Source organism: Pristis pectinata, chromosome 19, assembly GCF_009764475.1.
Source record: "Pristis pectinata isolate sPriPec2 chromosome 19, sPriPec2.1.pri, whole genome shotgun sequence".
Lineage (NCBI taxonomy): Eukaryota > Metazoa > Chordata > Chondrichthyes > Rhinopristiformes > Pristidae > Pristis > Pristis pectinata.
Window position 1 is genome coordinate 30,637,715 of NC_067423.1, and position 21,128 is coordinate 30,658,842.

The 21,128-nt window shown below is 42.2% G+C and overlaps 1 protein-coding gene across 2 annotated transcripts in view; it reads right to left on the minus strand.

The window, feature by feature from the left end:
- lamb4 (laminin, beta 4) overlaps positions 1–21,128 on the minus strand; it is an 86,575-nt gene that overhangs the window by 32,795 nt on the left and 32,652 nt on the right. For both annotated transcript variants that reach the window (XR_007957808.1, XM_052033619.1), the window contains exons 13-23: positions 20,837–20,916; positions 16,572–16,725; positions 15,045–15,173; positions 13,471–13,650; positions 12,893–13,014; positions 10,515–10,626; positions 9,429–9,606; positions 7,078–7,221; positions 5,730–5,961; positions 4,324–4,481; positions 1,373–1,597 (exon numbers count right to left, since the gene is read on the minus strand). Coding sequence is in view for 1 of the 2 variants with exons in the window: in XM_052033619.1 (XP_051889579.1) it covers positions 1,373–1,597; positions 4,324–4,481; positions 5,730–5,961; positions 7,078–7,221; positions 9,429–9,606; positions 10,515–10,626; positions 12,893–13,014; positions 13,471–13,650; positions 15,045–15,173; positions 16,572–16,725; positions 20,837–20,916 (1,714 nt within the window). In the remaining variant the exon portion in view is untranslated. The remainder of the gene's footprint in view (positions 1–1,372; positions 1,598–4,323; positions 4,482–5,729; positions 5,962–7,077; positions 7,222–9,428; positions 9,607–10,514; positions 10,627–12,892; positions 13,015–13,470; positions 13,651–15,044; positions 15,174–16,571; positions 16,726–20,836; positions 20,917–21,128) is intronic.

Consider the following 21,128-nt stretch of genomic DNA (forward strand, 5'->3'; position numbering starts at 1 on the left):
ACCAGCTAATTCTCATTCAGGTAGAGAAAGCAAGTTACCTGAAGATGTATAATTTGATATTGAGTCCAGAAGGCTGCAACATGCTCAGAAAGAAAATAAGATGCTGTTATAACTGGCACAGGTGGCCACAGAATGGGATGGAAAATTAATGTGGCAGAAAACACGGTCATCCTGGTGGACTGGACACGGGTATTCTGCAAAGCCATCACATAGTCTATGCTCATTTTCTCCAATGTAGAGACTACGTTGTGAAAACCGAATGCAGTACACTCAATTGGAAGAAGTGCAAGTGAATCATTGCTTTTCCTGGAAGGACTGTTTGTATCGCTAGATGTTGGGATGGGAAGAGATGAAAAGACAAGTGCTGCATCTCTTGTGGATGCATGGTAAAGTGCTGTAAAAGGGGGAGCAGTTGATGAAGCAAAAGATTTGACCAGGGAATGATTCTCCAATTTCCAGCATTTGTAGTTTTTGATTTTCATTAAATGTGTAAACAGATGTTTGTAAACTTAACAACTACTGTCAATAATGCATACAAAATGTGAATCTTATTCACTGTATGTGGTAATATAAAAATGAGAAAATTCAGTGATTGTGTCTATCCTTTCCTGCAAACATGCTATATAAAAATTAAATAATGAGTTGTAAGATAAATAATTATACTTCATTAAAGATGTCAACATTCGGCAGGACAATATTTAACAAACTAAGCTTACCATCTCATGCTAATCTAGTAGTTTGATGCTACAAGATACACAAATAGGTAATTAAACTTCAAAAAAGTGTTGTAATTGACAATCAAGAGTTTTGACTGAAGACTATTGAACAAAGACATTAATCTTGTTTCTTTGTCCACATGACCTGCAGAGTATTACTGGCATTGTCTGTTCCAGATTTCCAATATCCACATTACTTTGCTTTTGACACCCACATAGTTTATTACAGTGATAGTGAAAATCTCCTCAGATTTGCATGTGCTGTGAACCCTCCCATGATGCTTTACCAGGAAAATATTGGAAAAGGCCTAGTAGTTGGGTAAAGGTACAAGGACTGACAAGTATTTTGGGAAATACCTGTGACAGATTAATAACTTTATGACTAGATACTTCAACACATTAATATTGAAAGTGCTAATTTCAGTCCTGCTCCCAGCCTGGAAGTGATACACTTCTGCATGTTAGAACTTATACTTCCACCGAGCAAGCTTGCCGTGATTGTTTGTTGTTGGTCACACAGCAACCTGTTAAATTTGCTCTTCAATGGATAGGTTGCTACGATACTAATGAAATTTTACCCTGAAGTTTGCTTTAGAAGGTGTTGAACTGTAACAGGGACAACCTAGCTAAAGTGATTAATATGCTCAAAATCATACCTCTGCAATCCTTGTTCACTGCTGATCCATAATATCCTGGCTTGCAAAACTGGCAGTTTGCTCCATAGGTATTATACAGGCATTTTAAACACTCTCCTGTCTGTTGATCACAAGCCTCTGGATCTCTTCCATCTATGTTGTCATTGCAGTTACAAGGTAGACAGCGATCTCCAATCCCGACCAGAGTGCCATAGAAGCCAGGGGAACATTTCTCACAGTGGATTCCTGAATGAAAATACAAAAAAATCTGAACCCAACTTCATTGCGACATTTGAATCTGGGGAGTCAAATATAATGACATAAATCCCAATGGTGAGATTTGTGTGTGTGTCACTTGACTCACAGACTAAACACATTGCTTCAACAAATAGAAATGCCAGATATTTATTGTTCTTGTGAAAATTAGTGTTAGCTTTAAGCTTTCAGTCTCAGACAAATGGGACAAAAAGTCCACCTCCTCCCCACCCCCTGGCTTCACTCCATCTGCCCATCATTCCCCCGCTACTACCAGTCTCTGTCACACACCTCTCACTTGTGTATACTGGCTGTCTTTCCTCTACACTCACAGTCCTGATGCAGCATCTTGACCCAAAACGTTGGCCATCCCTCTGCCTCCACAGGAGCTGCTCGACCCGCTGAGTCCCTCCAGCATTTATTCTTTGGGACAAAAAGTATTTCCTTTTTCTTTAGATTTTAACATTTGGATTTTACCCAGCCACATTTAATCTTAATTTGAGCACATTTATCATAAATTGGAAGTCGTATCAAATTTGTCTTGATGACATCCTTACTGATCAGGGACTGGGAAACATATTGTAACAACCTGAGACTGGTATCGTAGCCTCATCTCCCCAACTCCCTAAAGGGAGGTGATCCATCTGGTGCTCAGTGCCTCCTGGTTTTCTGTAATTAGGAAGGGAAGAGCACTGTGCAGAGATTAGATATATACACTCTATGTCCCATGCAACTCTTTGATACTTAGTTCACATTTGATGGGTGTATAGTTACTGAGCATGACAAAGAAAAATAACTCCTTCCTCATTCTGCAATGCTACCCTGTAACCCCAGTTCACCGAATCTCAGATGTCCTTCAATGAAATTTGGCAACAGCTTTCAAATCAGTAGAAGTGAAATCAAAATTTTAAGGGGAGTCAAGAGACTGCAGCTGCTATAATCTGGGGCAAAAACAAACTACTAGAGGAACTTAGCGGGTCAGGCAGCATCTGTGGAGACAGAAGGATGGTCAACATTTCAGGTCGAAACCCTGCATCAAACGTTGACCCATGAGTTCCTCCAGCAGTTTTTTTTTGCTCAGGATTGATTTGAGAATCATTTAAAACAAAACATCAATTTTAAACTAAGATCATGAATTCCTCAAGTGCGACAATCAAAGAAAACTTATGGAGCAGACCTTGAAGTTGGTGCCCCAGGACAGAGGACATGAGACTGACGAGTGCCATAAAAGGCTGTGTACTTAATGGATGGCATGACAACCATTGTGTCAGTTGTGGGGAAACTGCAGCAAATCTCAGTCGTGTCTGATGCCTGCTACAGATTCGCTGTTTACACAAGGGAAAATGCAGCACCCAGGCCTCAACCTCACATCAGGAGATCCAGGGGAAAGAAAGGACTGACGGAGTGGGAGAGGGGGCTGGTGGGTGATGGGGTTAGACAAAGGAGGCCTAATCAGGGTCTGGGGAATGGTTGTCAATGTTAACATTAATTCAGGCCTGGCATGAGTGGTGGGAGGGACTGTTGGTGGTGGCGTTTGGCTAGCTGGAGATCAGTGTTTTGTTGGGGAGAGGAAAGGGTCATTGTGGAGATTGGCACCTTGATCGGGAATTTTGATGGTCAAGTGGGATGGGGAGTCAGCAATCGCAGACTTGGAAGGTGGGTGTCAGGTGATTGGCGGAGGAAGGTAGGACGTCAGTATGTGAAGGAGACTAAAGATTAGAAGGGAAGTATTGGCATTACCATAATGAGGTCCCAGTCGCTAACTGTCCCAGGAGTGAATAATAATGAACTGTCCTGGGACAACTTGGACTAATTTCCCATGTCCAAAAGCAATGTAACACAGGGAATGGCAGCACTTAGTGCCCACCCACATTAGGTGTGCAAATGTATGTTGTGACAGAAAGTGTGTAGTTGAATTTCCAGTGTGATGAAAAATGGCCAGAAATGGTTATTATTCCATTTTCTTCCAGGGAAAGTCAAGTTTCTATTACTTAATGCTGAAATAAACTGCACTATACAATCACATTTCCAGTCCACAGTACAGCTTACTTTGACCACATAATTGCAGCAAATCTATAATGTATGTAAAGCCATATCATGAATGAAACTGCAGATACTCACACCAAGTGTAAATTTCTGTTAGGCTAGGGGATATGGAGCTCAACTTTACTTTTTGTGCCAATGCAGTTTTATTTTTAACTAACAATACATTCACTCACCAGGCAGAAATAATGTGGATTCAAGAAGTCATTTTTTAATAAAGGAGTTGGAAACTGGCAGAACTCATAGCAAATGTACCAAGTGAATCTGACAGTGGAAGCAATATTGAAGTACTGTAAGGTAACTATTATGGAGAAACTACCCAGCCAGTATGTGCTCATCCATTTAGCCCAGAAGCCCCAGTCTCAATTCACAGATCTCACACTAAGTTTTTGTATGAGTGGTGCTATTGGCTTCAGTGCCTCGAGGTGGGAAGATCAATATCAGCCAGGATACCACTTCTTAGTCAACACTGAAAACTGCACCTGTAAATATGAGGTTCAGTTTTACTCTGACCAAAGAGCTACCTGCTGTTTCAACAGTTATCTGTGTATAATAACACCTGGGCATTAGTGAACGATAAGATGTGGAAGCACAGAATGGGTCAGCATATTCAAGAGAGGAAAATGCATCTTATGTCACCTGGAAGTTGGCTTTTAAAACCTGCATCTACGTACCTGTATAGCCTTCAAGGCAGTTGCAAATCTGTTGTTCAGTCTGAGGGTCTTCATAACAAGAATGGGCAAAATATTGTCCACTGTTTGGAATACCAGGGCACTGACAGGGCTGACAAGGTTCATTTAAAGTTGGGTTTCCATAGAAACCTTCACTGCATCTACAAAATACAAATACAATATTTCAATCACAAATCCTAAAAATGGCAGTTTGGAAGACTAAATACATCTACTATAGTTATTCACTCTGAGCAATGTGATAAATAACAATAATAATTGTAATATTGTCTTTGTCAGTACTTTTAAACAATGTTCACAACGAATAGGAACAGCCTTAAACCAACATAGTTAACCTTAGAGAAGTTATGTTAAACCTGTACAAAACATTGGTTATACCTCCATGAGGGTATTGTGATCATTTCTGGTCACCTACCTTTGGGGAGGATCTGAGGTGCAAGTTTGCTTGAACAGTTCCAGCAATGAGAGATTTCAGCTGTAGGATTAGACTGGAACTGCAGTTGTTTTGCTCAAATCACAAAAGATTCTGAGAAGCTTAATCGGGGTGTGCAAGATCATGACTGGTTCAAGTACGGTGGATAGAGGGAAACTATTCCCATCTGTAGATGGTTCAAAGATCAGGGATGTAGAATTAAAATGCTGGGCAGAAGATACATGTGGGAAAAATTGTCTTTATGCAGAGAGTAGTGGTGATTTGGGATTCACTGCCTGAGGTTTCAAAATGGAATTGGGCCACCATTTGAGAGAGAATAAAATGTTGGGATTTGCTGAAAGAGCAGAGGAATGGGACTGATACCAGAAGCTGCCATTGGCTGAATGGACCCAATAGCCTCCTACTGTACCAGATCAATTTTATGACTTTAAACCAGAAACATTATAACATTGGAAATGTTAGCAGTGTAACTCCATCCCAAAATAGGATATATTGAATGCATTCTGTGTGATTCATTTTACAGATGCAGTGGGGAGAAGCAGTAACATTCACAATATATTCTATCAACAGACAGGACATGAACATTGAGTGTGAGAAGAATTTGCGTTGGTCCAGCGAAAAGTATAACTCACTCTTTTGACAGAAAAATAACCAGATAATCTGCATAGAAGCCTGAAAATCCGTGTCCGAGATGATGTTGATAGCAAACACTATTTATTGACCACCGTTATGTTTATTCCATGGCATCATATGCAGTGATGTTTCTAATTTTAATTATATTAATTACTAAATTAAAACAACTCACTTACAAACAGCTATTTCTAGTACGATCATGTGTAGCCACAGATGAGATCTGAAACAATGCTGACACCTACTGCTTGCATATCATTGCGAGCATCATTAATGATAATGTAGAAAACATTTACAATGTTAATATTAAAATGTTTGTCATCCGTACCGCTCACAGTTATTTCCAGTGGTGAATGCTCTGCAGTTCTGACACACCCCTGTCCAAGGATCACAGCTCTCAGAATAGCCACTGCACTGACAGGGCCGACAGCTCGGGAATCCATAATATCCAGGCCGGCAACGGTCACAGGCACGATTAACAATATTCCTGCGGCAACCACACTGTCCGGTTATCTGATCACAGATGGAATTAACAGATCCTTGACGGTCGCAGTAACAGGCTAGGAAAGGAAAGTTGTCATGAATTCCAATCAATGCAAACAAAAGCAGCAGAGAGGTCAAAGAGCTCACACCTTATATCAAAGCACTCTCAGTACATCAGATATCAATCCATTAAACTCTGCAAACTGACATACGATTTTCTTTTTAGGTCAGATGGAGCATTAATGTGGCTAGATCTTAAGGTCACTGAATCACTGAAATAAAACACCAACCAATACACTGGTTGTACTGATATTGGTGCAAGTTCAGGTTAACACTTAACTTCAGAAACAACATGATGCTAGGCAGGTGTTACTGATACAAGGGGGAACAGTAGATCAGTGCCCTCATCATGTTCCCTGTGAGTGCTCAGACCTGGTCAGTACTTTGATAGGGAATACATCTGGGAATACCAGGTGCAGTAAGAATGGAGAAACAAATGATCCAACCAGCAGACTAAAGTGACCAAGGATCTCAGTCACAGCAAATACTGCACAAACCAATGTAAGAAAATGCAGGTATTATTTTCTCATTTTCTTATTGAATGATCCCTGGCTGCCATTTTTGATTTTTAAAACAAGGTTCTATGAAACGGACAAAGATAAGAAACGTCAAAAAAGAGGATTACCAAAAAATGAAGTGCAGCAAATCATATGTACATGGTACAAAGAGAAACGGAAAGCAATTGGGTTGCATCCACAAGCAAATATACCAAACTGATGAAAAGTATGTTATAATATGACAAGCAGCAGTGTTGGTTCCACTCCCCAAAAATCACACAAATTGCTGCCGAACCCTTGTAAAAGAAATAAAAATGGAGAGCTTTAATTATTGTAAGGCGAGGACAATGATGAAAAAAATCATACCACCTCAAGCTGACCTTTGTAAGTACAGGAAATGCTTGTAAGTTGAAAGCAGTTAAGCAGTTTGAAGCCACTTTAATTTTTAGCAGAACTGAATGCAATATAAAAACAAGCTAAAACATGATAAATGAAAATCTTGCTTCAAACACTGATTAAATGACATTAAGCTTCAACAGATTTAAACAAGTATATTTGCAGACTTATGCCAACTAATGTTTGAAGGACTGATCATACTTGCCTTGTATTAACCTCCCTTGATTGTGTGTGACTTACCTGAACAACCACTCGCCCCAAATCCATAAAATCCTGGTGCACAGGAGTCACAGCATCGCCCGATCACGCCATGTTTACACTGGCACTGACCACCAAACTTACTGCAGGTGGGACTGATTGAACCCTGAGGGTTACAGCGGCAGGCTGTGGGGTAGCGTAAGGAAAGTCAGCTCAATTAGCAGGAAAGAATCAGAGCAAAATGCAAAAGTGAAATATATCTCAGCAGGAATTAGGAAATGCACAACAAGAAGTAGTGCTTCACGGTCTTCATACCCCAGGTAGTTATACTCCATGCTTTTTTTCCTCCTCTTGAAGAACAGGAGCATTTATAAATTACCCTGGCACTTGGGAAACTGACTGAATTTGGTGCAACTCCTGCTTTCCTTTACTGCCACAAGTGTTGGTTAAGCTTATTTCCAGTGAGTCTTGCTGGGAGTGGAAACAAGACCACTGGTTGCCCTCTGGTATTCAAACTCTGCTATCCCCTTTTCTCAATTTCTCTGCCTCCACTGCATCTGCTCCCAAGATGAGGCTTTCCACTCCAGGACATCCGAGATGTCCAACTTCTTTTCTAACTGGGACTTCTCCCGACTGTGGTCGGGAAAGCTCACACCCGTTTCTCTGCCAGTTCCCTCACCTCTGCTCTCACCCCCACCCCTCCCAAACCCAGCAGGGATAGGGTCCCCCTTGTCCTCACATTTCATCCCACCGGCCTATGTATCCGACGCATCATTCTCCACCACTTACACCATCTCCAACGGGACCCAACTACCAAGCATATCTTCCCCTCCCTACCCATCCCGCTCTTTGCGACTCCCTAGTTCACTCCTCCCCCCCCCACCCATCCTGCTCCCACCCCAGGAATTTCCCACTGCCCCCGCCATAGGTGCAACACCTGCTCCTACACCACCTCTGTCACCTCCATCTAGGGACCCAAACAGCCCTTTCAGGTGAGACAGATATTCACCTGCACCTCCCTTAATATCATCTACTGCATTTGGTGCTCCAAGTGCGGCCTCCTCTACATTGTTGAGACCAAATGCAGACTAGGTGACTGTTTTGTAGAACACCTGCGCTCTGTCCGAAACCATGATCTGCATCTCCCTGTTGCCAGTCACTTCAGCTCCCCCTCCCACACTATCACTGATAAGTCAGTCTTTGGCCTCCTCCACTGCCAGGAGAATTACAAGTGCAAACTGGAGAAACAGCACCTCATTTTCCATCTTGGAACCTTGCAGCCTGACGGCATGAATACTGAACTCTCCCACTTAATCCCCACACTCCTTCCCCACAAACTCCCCTACCCCCACCATACTTCTCTTCCCTTTCCGAGCCTATCCCTCTTTTTTCCACCCTTTTTTCTCCTTTCTCTCCTTACCTTTGACCCATCCCCCAGTGGATCTGCTCTCCCCTCCTCCCCTGCACCTGCCTATCACTATCTCTTACCTGCATCCACCTATCACCACCTTGTGCCGACCCCACCTCCCCTCTTTTGTCCACCTATCACTGCTCTGCTTTTCCCTGCAATACATTGGGCTTCCCCTTTTCCTATCTTCAGTCCTGAAGAAGGGTCCTGACCTGTAACATTGACCACCTGCTTTTCTCCACGGATGCTGCCTGGCCTACTGAGTTCCTCAAGCATCATACTGTTTTTCACCTAATCTGCACTGATTTGAGACTTGCTTTGGTGTGTTTGGAAGTTTTGACGTATGCTTGAAGTTATCTTACGAAAATGTCTAAAAAAGGGCATCTGAGGAAGAATTATTTCACCGAGAAGTTGGTTGGAACCTAGGATGCACCACCTGAATGGGTGGTGGAGGCAAGTACACTCACAACATTTAACAAGGCACGGAAGGCTACAGATCAAAGGTTGGTGAATGGTATTAGGTAATGTTGGTCAGCATGGAAATGGTGGGCTGAAAGGCCTCTTTCTATGCTGCATGATTTATTAGCTCTAAAATACCAAATGTTTTCCAGAAATAGTAATGACTTTAGTACTTATGAATTCCACATAATACAAACTGTATTTATTTGATTTATACAGATACCTTGTTATAGATCATCTTCACAAAAAGGTGCAATTTTTTGTCTGTTGACACAGGATGTAGGTTGCCAATGGCAACGTAAGAGCCTCAATAGGAGGCCCTATTGATAGTGGTTTTATTCAGATCTGGACAAATGCTGAATCTGGTCATTTCCATGGATGAATAAGTCAGTATTGACTTAGTACAACCACTTCTAGTGAATTTGCCAGCTCAATACGTGTCATTAAACAATTTGAGGTTTTTGTTTGTTATGGTATCTGAATATTTTACAGGATCATTTTCTTCCTGCAAACATTTTGTACTCACCAACAGCTCCATTGTGGATTCGAGCAGACATGCTGGCTATCAGTTTCTCACACACTTCTGGCAGGGTCTGAGGTCCTACTTGAGAGGCAACCTCAACACATTGGTATCGTCTGTACTCATCCAAGTCTGCTTCAGTGCAAAAATTCTCCAGCGAATTAATCCTTGGAATCAAACCCAACTAAGGATGAAGGAGAGGAAAAGATGTTCATTATTGCTGAATGATGAATAATGGAGGTCTGGGGGAGGAGAACTTGAACCGGAGTATGGATTTTTATAATAGGGTCTCAGCTAGACAACAGTGCTTGCCGCTGATTTCAAATGCTGGGCCAGTAACTATAAGTCGGGAGTTGAAAAGGAGTGCAGGAGACAGAGCTTAGGGTCACTCTATGAGATAACTATCATTGGTAGCTGTGTGAGAGGCTCCCTCTCCTGCAGGATGAATCTGCCTCCATCAGCTGGGAAATCGCACACAGGGATCGATCGACGTTACTGGAGTAGGACATCGAAATCTGCCGACTGTCGGGCAGCATAAATGTTTCTGGGATCCGGGAGAGGTCTAGTGGTCCTGACTCAGGCCGCATTCTGTGGGCGGTGAAACTGCTGGGGCAAGAAAGTGTTGGGGTGGGTGGTGGGAGGGCTGTCAACCGTATGGAGCAGATCAGAATGGGAACACGGTAGCCGTCTGGGAAGGGGTCTCATTCTTAGAGAAAGTGAGCAGTTGGCAGTTGGAGAGTGGGGGGAGAGCAAAGGAATAAGGAAGGGGAAGGGCAAGGAGGAGGGAAGGTGCAAAGATGGGAAAAGGTGAATGAAGGGGTAGGGAACTGAGAGGAGGGTAGATTGAGGAAGGGGGTCCTTAGGGAGATGGTTAGAGGAGGGAGGAACCATTAACAATCTGTGTTGACATGGGATCCAAGAGGGAAATGTGGTATGTGTTAACTTTGTTACAGAGTAATCCCATCCGCAATCTATATCTCTTGGCAATGTTTTCAGCACTGTCAAAAATTGGAAACAGCTGGTACTGTGAAGCTGCCACTTCTTGAACACATTATAAACTGATGAAACAAGAAGATCTTGCTCTGAACTTACAGAATCGATCAAGATGTGATTGCTGTTCTGAGCAGGAGCGTGATTGAAGTAAATATCCACAATATACTGTACTTGTGGCTCCAGACATATGGGGGTTTGAAGAATTGCTATTCTGTTTATGCAGAAATACAATGCAACAAGTCACTTACAGTCTCTTTTGCAAAAGTGCTTCTTATTTAATATATTAACCACACATCTTAAATTACTAATCCTTTCATGGCTTATCCCTTTAATTGAATGAATTTCTATTCTATCATCAAACTCCAGTTGTCAACTCACAGTAAATAAAAATTAGTATCCCAAATGGAGATAGTTGAGATCTATATAAACTGTTGCACCCAATGCCAACACGACTGATGTCATTGTACAAAACAGAGAGCAAATGTGTGCTGGTCCACCAACATTCAGTGCAGACAGTGATAATCCAGTTTCTTCTTGAAAATCCTGATGTTTAAAACAATTCACTAACATGATAGTGCTATTTATTGTCTTTGTTTCATAACTTTATCCTTACTTAAGTATATTTAATATGATCAGGGAAATACTATTGACTCATGTTTTATGTTTAATAGGTGATCTAACAAAGAATAGGAAGCTGAGGACAACATTAATGATGCTCGGTGAGTACAGAAATGAACTTAATGATTGCAGGATATCAAAGGTCAGTTTTCCTATTCAGTCAGAATAGATGTGGAAGTTAGTGGTTAATTCTGCAAGAAGCAGAGCTTGAGATAAAGACATGGTGTGAGAGAACTCTGAAGGTAGAAGCAACACATGAATGTTTGTGTTGGAACAGTTTTATTTATCATTCATAAGATGTGGATGTTATTATTCATTTGTCCATAACTAATTACCATCCAATCTGAGTGGCTCATTCAGCCATCATGAACAACAGCTGTAAGTCAATTACATTGGTGAGTTTGGAGTCAATCTTTGGTCACACAAAAAAAGATGACAGATTTCCTCCCAAAAGGACATAGTGAATGAGATTTTTTTTACAATGTGGTGGTTTTATAGTCACCATTACTGATACTAGATTTTCATTCCAACTCTGCTGGTCAAATTAGAAAACTATATATTTCCGGATAGGTAGTCCAGTGATTTCATCATTATACTACTGTACCTGTTTAGTTATTAATATACTTGAACAATGAAAATATAAATGGCACATTTCACTGAAAAGACAATCTATTGATACCGATTGATCTGCAGTTTCCACCCTTGACCCCAATAATTCTCTTCCACCTAGTCAGAGACAATCAAGAACTTTCTTCAACTTAAGATCAGCAAGACTGAGGCCAACCTGATCAGTTCTGTCCAAAGCAAAATACCAGAAATGATATTATAAGTGAACAGAGTGGGAGATTGGAAAGCAGGTGGGTGGGCAGATAAAGTAGTCCACTATAGCATCATGGAATCAGAGCAGAGAGCACAGAAACATGTCTCTCTTTCCACCAACTTTGTGCCAATCATGCAACATCCATTTACAGTACTCCTACATTAATCCAATTTTATTCTCCCCACATTTTCATCAACTCCACCCCAGATTCTATCACTCACCTACATACTAGGGACAACTTACAGCAGCCAATTAGCTTACCAACCTACTCATCTTAGGGAGGAAACTTGAGCACCTGGAGGAAACCCATGTCTCTGGAAGAACGTGCAAACTCCACACAGACAGCACCTGAGGTTAGGATTGAACCTGGATTGCTGGAATTGTGAGGCAGCAGCTCTGCTAGCAGTGCCACTGTGCTGCCCTTACTTACCCTTGGAACATCGCCCCAAATTTTAACCTACTTTGTTGTGCTGGTGATGACATTTACATGCTGGAACTCAGCAGGATGCTTTGGTATATTTGCATGTTGGGTCCTGCTGACAATAATTTTAACTGATGCGTTGAGTGTGGAAATCACTGCAGCTTTGCTGCTCAATGTAATCAGAACCAGGACCAGAAGAGACTGCAAAGGGTCAGTTTTATCACTTTCTCCTCAGTGCTAAAAGGGTCCAGGACTTGAACTTCCTCATATGCAAAACACATTGCGCCCTTTGAAGCCCTCAAATAGCTTTCAGTCATGTAACCATCCACCACTAGCTAGCTTGCTTAGCCAATAAAATCAGACCAATTCCACTGCAGGAAGTCAAGATACAAGTTTGCATGGTGTAAGTTCCAAATGTTTTTAAAGATAGAAATCTTCTATCTATGATAAAGTAACTGCATTTTAGCTGCCAGCAGACTTTTGGCGGGAAATCAGACTTGCAAGTGTTCGATAAGGGAAGGGTATTGTCAGTTTTGTTGTTAGTACATTTAATTTGATAAAGAATACAATGTTACTTTGCAAAAAAACCTAGCAGGTTGATTTGCAGCATGTTCTAACCTGGCTGTCCCCGGCATGGTGAGTGTATAACCTTCCTGTGAGGGCAAGTTACTTCTGCACTGGCTCCCATGTTGCTGATTCCTTGGCTGAACTCGAACATGAGCTGCCCAATCCTCTGTTGACTGTATCAGTGGAGAATAAACATACACTCAATTATTTTACCAGCAGTTTTACAGATATATTTTTGTTGAATACAATAAAAAGGGAAGAATAATCAGGTAACACGCCACAGATTGCGACAGGAGCAATGACAGAGTTTTGACATATTGGAAATGATTCCGAGTGAGGGAAACTGAAATGAGCTGATCTGAGTACAGTGAACGGATGTCAACCTGGTGATATGCAGGGAGAAGGAGGAACCTAAGGGCCAGTGTAATGTGTAAATCGCTGTGTTTCTTGAGGAGGGGCAAAAGGAAAGAGATAGACGCGAAGTAGGAATTTGGCATTTGTTTCCCAAATGCAGGAGAGAGATGCAGGGATGCAGATTCAAACCTTTGGTTGGCATGGGTTTGATCAGCAAAGAATTATTTGGATACACCTGAGAATGTGAAAGCTGAAGCATGCTGTACTCTGATTACCTCTGTCTCATAGCGAATGACAGCTGTGAAATCCATTGGGTATGGAATATTGTCAACGATGAACCGCAGTCCCATTCCATCTGGTACACGGGCAAATCCCAGGCCGGTCCAGGTGGCAGGTCGATCAGGAGTAGCTTCCCTGGAAACAATCTGTACCTGGAAATCTGGATTCACTGTTTGCTAAAGGAAAACACAAACATTACCAAAATAGATTCATTATTCGATGGTCTCCTGAAAGAACACCTCCCAGGATTAGAACTTAGAAACGTTAGTGTGAATTCTAAAATTATCCACAAAGCCTTTACCTTTAACATTCACTAAAGAGAAGTGCCCATAGTTTGACTAGACATTGGTGTTCTCCAAGTGGTCAATCGGATCTAGTCAGCATCTATGTGGCAGTCCTCACAGGCACGATGATATCTTTGAATGATGTACAACAAAACAAGTGCATACGATCAGGGGAGGAGATTGGAAAATATTGGATTTGAAATTAAAGATGTGGTCATAGGGGAGGGAATTGGAGGTGAATTTTGAAAGAGAAAATGTTGGCCTTCATGGGCCACAGATTTCCTCATGGCTGGTGACAACATGCATCTGCATATGTTCTGAAATAGGCCAATCCCTTGGTATACCAATGCAGAAATAATGAATGAGAATATTAAGGTGCAAATTTAACCTATGAGTACATTTTAGTTTTCAGAAATTTGGCAGTGAACATTGCACAACCTCAAACCCAATTTATAGAAGAAAATAGTTTTTACTTAATTTTATTAATGTTGGGAAGATAATGTTAGAAAAAAATTACCCTTACATGGCATGTATGATGTCATCCAGTAGTTACTGCTATTATTGAGCTGGATCAAACTGATGGTTCTGTGCATGACTCAGTATGTCCCAGATCTCTGTGTGTGCGTGCAGCACACAAGTATGGAGAATGCTAGAGGTCAGATTGCTGACCTGCTGACCCCCCACTCTGACCCTGGCTTAGCACACGGTCCAGGGTTGTGCCAAGCGGCCTGACACACTTCGTATCTGCTCATGATCTTTACACCATCTATAACTGGTGCATCAAGCACATCCCCATTCATTCAAATAAGGATGTCAATCTTCACTAGAAGTGTGATGGTTGAAGCAGCGGGCCCAGCAGCACATTGGGAACTGCGCAGCTGCAAAAAGTGAATGCGACTTGCAGGCAAGCCGCAAGAAGTGAACGTGAGTTGCGGGCTGGGTCCAGCTTTACCTGGCTCATGGATGGATGTTGCATTGGCTTCCTTAAACCACAACATAAAATATCCTAAAAAATCCAAAAATGCAATCATAACAGATGGCATTAATCAATTTAAGGCAATGGTTCAGTTTTAATTATGATAAATCTTTGAATTTTGATCCTGTGGTTTTTAACATTTGAACTATTTAAACTGTGACAGTCTGAGTCGGCTCATAAGAAAACAGGAACTGGTCAGTCAATCTGATTCCTATTTCTCTCCATAAAAACATCGCTGAGGGTACTTACATTATTTTGTTATCCTCTGTTATGATTTCTACAGCAAGTAAACTATTGAAACTCAGCATACCCTCTTCCTCTGCCGTCGCAAGTGACGCTTAGCAATCCTGTGAAGTATCAGTCTGCCTTGATCCACCCGAAAGTTGTAGCCTTGCTGTTGTAAATACTGATCACATAATGGCATAGATGTTGGCCTCACCTGAGAAAAAGGAAACTCATTTCATTATTTAGGGAGCTAAAGAGTATTGACCAGTGGACGAATTCACCCAGTGAAAGGTTTTATAGCCATAGGTAGCAAACACATGAGGTTAGACACATTCATGTTAGTACTAATGATTGTACATGAACTTTGCCCTGCACACCCTGGACAGTTAGCATCTCAATATGAATGAAAAACACGATGATGCTGGAGGAACTCAGCAGGCCAGGCAGCATCCGTGGAAAAAAGCAGGTGATCAACGTTACAAGTCAGGACCCTTCTTCTGGACTGAAGATAGGAAAAGGGGAAGCCCAATAGATCGCAGGGAAAAGCAGAGCAGTGATAGGTGGACAAAAGAGGGGAGGTGGGATGGGCACAAGGTGGTGATAGGTAGATGCAGGTAAGAGATAGTGATAGGCAGCTGTGGGGGGAGGAGGGGAGAGCAGATCCACGAGGGGATGGGTCAAAGGTAAGGGGAGAAAGGGAAAAAAAGATAGAAAAATGAGGGAGAGGCTAGGAAAGGGAAGAAGTACTGTGGGGGTGGGGGGTTATTGGGGAAGGGGGGTGGGGATTACTTTAAGTGGGAGAATTCAATATTCATGCTGTCAGGCTGCAAGGTTCCTAGATGGAAAATGAGGTGCTGTTCCTCCGGTTTGTGCTTGGATTCTCCTGGCAGTGGAGGAGGCCGAGGACTGAGCACCTCAATTTTACCTTTCAAGGACAAATAATGATGTAAGTCCCTGCTGTGTAATTATTAAGTTATAATGTTACAATTCATATCTGATGAACATGTGCAAGTGTAGTTTCATTCCAATCCTGGAAATACAGAATGCCCTGCGTAAAAATGTTGCAGAATAACTTGAGAAGCATTAAGTTATGGCCAGGACCTTTCAGTTAAATTGCAGCAGAGACAAATGGAAATGAATTAATTCCTTTACATTTACAAAAAAAATTGACACAGTTTTAAATGGAATATCTAATTTCCTAACCCAACAAAGACCTCCAACAGAAACACAAAAGACAGCAGATGCTGTAATTTGGAGCAAAATACAAACTGCTGGAGGAACTTGGGGGTCAAGTAGCCTCTGAGGAGGTAGAGGGATGGTTGATCTTTCAGATCAAGACCCTGCATCGAGGCCAATATCTTGCAGGGTTGATCTGCTTGCCCTCAGTGTGGCTTTATTCATTTAATGCAGTGCCAGGAACTTATTTCGATTGTGTCAGAACAAAGCACACCAAATATTCAATGTCTGTCATTATGCTCTGGCCCCTGTATAGTTAAGTGATAGTAGAAGGATTCACACTGGTGCAGATCTAACATTATATTTCAGTGCAACTGCTTGATAAGGATCTTGTCTGAAAAATTAAAACTAAAGTAAAAGTTTTAGAGGTACAAACCAAGGAAGAAACGCTGTTGCCTAATTGTTGTGCAAGCTCAGCTTCATACAAGTAGTAATCCAGTGGAGGGAAAAAGTAACCAGGTGCTGGTTCATTACATTGGCGACTGATAATATTGGGTAGACATCGACACTGTCCATCCTGCAGGGAACAACTGCAAAACACAGACAATACGCTTGAACCAAATGCAGTGGAAAGACCTCAAAACACAGAGTAATATTGTACCCTATTCAGCTGCTTTCACTGTTCTGTGCAAAGATCTACTACATGAAATTCACTACATGTCTGTTCATCATAACCATTACAGACATTGGAGGAAGATTAATTGGAATTTCTGAAAAACATCTATTCTCGTCAAATAAACATGACTAAAATGTTCAACGGATGTTAAATAAGTCAATTTCAGACAGGGACACTCTTTGTTGCATACGTTAAAAGAGCCATTAAATTCAATTTAGGAGTAGTGAGGTTTTAAGTTCATTCATTTAACAAGAGCCTATCAACAGTTGACTGATGCAGGGTTTCGACCTGAAATGTGACAATTCCTTTCCTTCCACAGATGTTGCTCAACCCGCTGAGTTCTTCCAGCAGATTGTGTGTTGCTACAGCTTCCAATATCTGCAGTCTCTTGTGTCCCCAACAGTTGACCATCATGACTTGTTATTTTCCTTCATGTTAGCAAGTCTCCTATTGCACAGCTCATGGTGAATCCAATAATGAGTGGGTTTGATGGCTAAGGTACTATAATCTCAATAATAAAGCAGAAAATGCTGGAAACACTTAGTGGGTCAGGCAGGATCTGTGCTACGGGAAACAGATTTAACGTTTCAGATTGAGTTCTAATGAAGGGTCTTCGACCTGAAACATAAACACTTTTTCTCATTCCACACATGCTGCCTGAACTACTCATGTTTCCAGCATTTTCGGTTATATATTTCAGATTTCCAGCATCTGCAATCAGATAGTTACTCAGCTCCCACTTGAACACAACAATTGAATCTGCCTCCACTGCTACCTCAGCAGTGTATAGCAGACGCTTACTGGTTCTTTTGCAAATCACCTTCATTCTATGTTCCCCAGTTTCTTGATTTCTCTGACAATGGGAACTGTTTCTCTCTATTTACTCTGTTGAAATCTTTCAAGATTTTAAACACGCATCAGATTCCGTCTCATTTCCAATGTGTTAAGAGGAACAATCCCATCTTTTCCAGTCTCTCTGAATAACTAAAGTCCCTTATCTTTGGAATCATTTTAGTAAGCATCTCTTTAGCCTTTATATTTTCCCTTTGGCATAGCACACAGATGCAAGTCCATAAAAGTTCATCACAGTTTCCGCGTTCTTGTTCTCTGTACCTCGATTTATAAAGTCCAGGCATCCCAATTCTTTCTTTAAGTGCTTTCTTTAAACTACTTTTTCAACCTGCTCTGCCACTTCTAACAAACCATATCTCTGTGTTCTTGAACCCCTTTTAGAATTGTGTCCTCTAGTTTATATTGCCTCTTCACATTCTTCCTCTCAAAATGTAACATTAACCATTTTTTGGCATTAAGTTTCATCTGCCACCCTAACCCTAACCCTAATGCTCTTTCCAACAGCCCGTCCACATTTCCTTGCAGTCTATTACTGTCCTCCTCACAGCTCTTTATGCTTCCAAGTTTTGTGTGATCAGCATGTTTGGAAAATGTTACCTGCAGGTCCAAGTCCAAGACTTTACTGAACATTAAGGAAAGCAGTGATTCTGACCACCAGGGAACTATTTTGTACACTTTCCTTCCTGTCACTACAACTCTTCTTTCACTGTAACTTAGCCAATGTTCTAGCCATGCTGCTGTGCCCCATTTGATTTCATGGGCTTCCATCTTGATGATAAGCCTATTATCTGGCATCTTATTAAATGCCTTTTGGATGTCCACATGTACCACATAACTGCATTTCTTTCATCGCTCCTCTTTGTTACTCCATCGAACAACAGTTAGTTGGATGCAATTTACCTTTTACATGTTGGGTGCCTCCAATCAATCCACACATGTGACCACTAGTTCAGACTCTGATAAAGCTATTTTTCATAGAATCATAGAAAGTACAGCACTATACAGGCCCTTCGGCCCACAATGTTGCGCCAACCTTTAAACCTTGCCTAAAAACTACCTAACTCCTTCCCCCCACATATCCCTCTATTTCAAATTCCTCCATATGCTTAACTAGAAATCTCTTGAATTTGACCAACGTACCTGCCTCCACCACCACCCCAGGCAGCGCATTCCATGCCCCAACCACTCTCTGGGTGAAAAACCTCCCTCTGATATCTCCCTTGAACTTCCCACCCATTACTTTAAAGCCATGCCCTCTTGTATTGAGCATTGGTGCCCTGGGAAAGAGGTGCTGGCTGTCCACTCTTATCTATTGCTCTTAATATTTTGTATACCTCTATCATGTCTCCTCTCATCCTCCTTCTCTCCAAAGAGTAAAGCCCTAGCTCCCTTAGTCTCTCCTCATAATGCATACTCTCTAAACCAGGCAGCATCCTGGTAAATCTCCTCTGCATCCTTTCCAACGCTTCCACATCCTTCCTATAATGAGGTGACCAGAACTCGACACAGTACTCAAGTGTGGTCTACCAGAGTTTTGTAGGGCTGCATCATTACCTCACGGATCTTAAACTCGATCCCACGACTTATGAAAGCTAACATCCCATAAGCTTTCTTAACTACCCTATCCACCTGTGAGGCAACTTTCAGGGATCTGTGGATGTGAACCCCCAGATCCCTCTGCTCCTCCACACTACCCAGAATCCTGCCATTAACTTTGTACTCCGCCTTGGAGTTTGTCCTTCCAAAGTGTACCACCTCACACTTCTCCGGATTGAACTCCATCTGCCACTTCTCAGCCCAGCTCTGCATCCTATCAATGTCCCTCTGCAATCTTCGACAATCCTCTACACTATCCACACCACTGACCTTTTTGTCATCTGCAAACTTGCCAACCCACCCTTCTACCCCCTCATCCAAGTCATTAATAAAAGTCACGAAAAGCAGAGGTCCCAGAACTGATCCTTGTGGGACACCACTAGTCACAGCACTCCAATCTGAATGCACTCCCTCCACCACAACCCTCTGCTTTCTACAGGCAAGCCAATTCTGAATCCACACGGCCAAGCATCCCTGGATCCCATGCCCTCTGACCTTCTGAAGAAGCCTACCATGGGGAACCTTGTCAAATGCCTTACTAAAATCCATGTAGACCACATCTACTGCACTACCCTCATCAATCTTCCTGGTCATCTCCTCAAAGAATCCTATCAGGCTTGTGAGACATGATCTGCCCTTCACAAAACCGTGCTGGCTGTCCCTGATCAGAGCATGATTCTCTAAATGCCCATAGATCCTATCTCTAAGAATCCTTTCCAACAGCTTGCCCACCACACATGTAAGGCTCACTGGTCTATAATTCCCTGGACTCTCCCTACTAACTGTTTTGAATAAGGGGACAACATTTGTCACCCTCCAGTCCTCCGGTACCATTCCTGTGGACAACGAGGACTCAAAGATCCTAGCCAATGGTTCAGCAAACTCCTCCCTCACCTCGCGGAGCAGCCTGGGGAATATTCTGTCAGGCTCCAGGGACTTATCTGTCCTAATATTTTCTAACAGCTCCAACACATCCTCTCTCTTGATATCCACATGCTGCAGAACATTAACCTTACCAACACTGTCCTCGGTGTCATCAAGGCCCCTCTCTTTGGTGAATACTGCAGAGAAGTATTCATTGAGGACCTCACCCACTTCCACAGCTTCCAGGCATATCTTCCTACCTTTGTCCCTAATCAGTCCTACCTTCACTCTCATCATCCTTCTGCTCTTCACGTAAGTTAAAAAAGCCTTGGGATTTTCCTTAACCCTACTCACCAAGGCCTTTTCATGTCCTCTTCTTGCTCTCCTCAGCCCCTTCTAAAGATCCTTCCTTGCTATCCTATATTCCTCAAGAGACCTATCTGATCCTTGCTTCCTAAACCTTATCTCTGCTGCCTTCTTCTTCCTAACTAGTTGTTCCACCTCTCTTGTCACCCATGGTTCCTTCACCCTGCCATTCGTTCTCTGCCTCACCGGGACAAATTTATCCCTAACATCCTGCAAAAGATCCCTGAACAACGACCACATCTCCATAGTACATTTCCCTTCAAAAATGTCATCCCAATTCACACTCGCAAGTTCTTAAACTGGCCTGGTCTGTAAAGACCGGAAGCATTGCTTGGAGTTGTACTTACACGTTATCGTAGGCTCCTCCAATGTCACAGTCACAGGGGGAACAACCATAGAGACTACTACCAAGTCCCCAGTAGTTTGGCTGTAACAAAATACAGGAACACCATCAGAAGTTTTGAATAAAATTTCACAAGATAATGTAATACAATACCTATCATAAACCTGATATCTTGGCTATCCTTCATTGTGAACCTAGACTGTATGAAATGATAGGTTATGTGACACAGAGGCCTCACTGCTGAGCCTAATGCCACTCTCATCTGACACCCAATGTCTGATCCCATACCAAGCAAT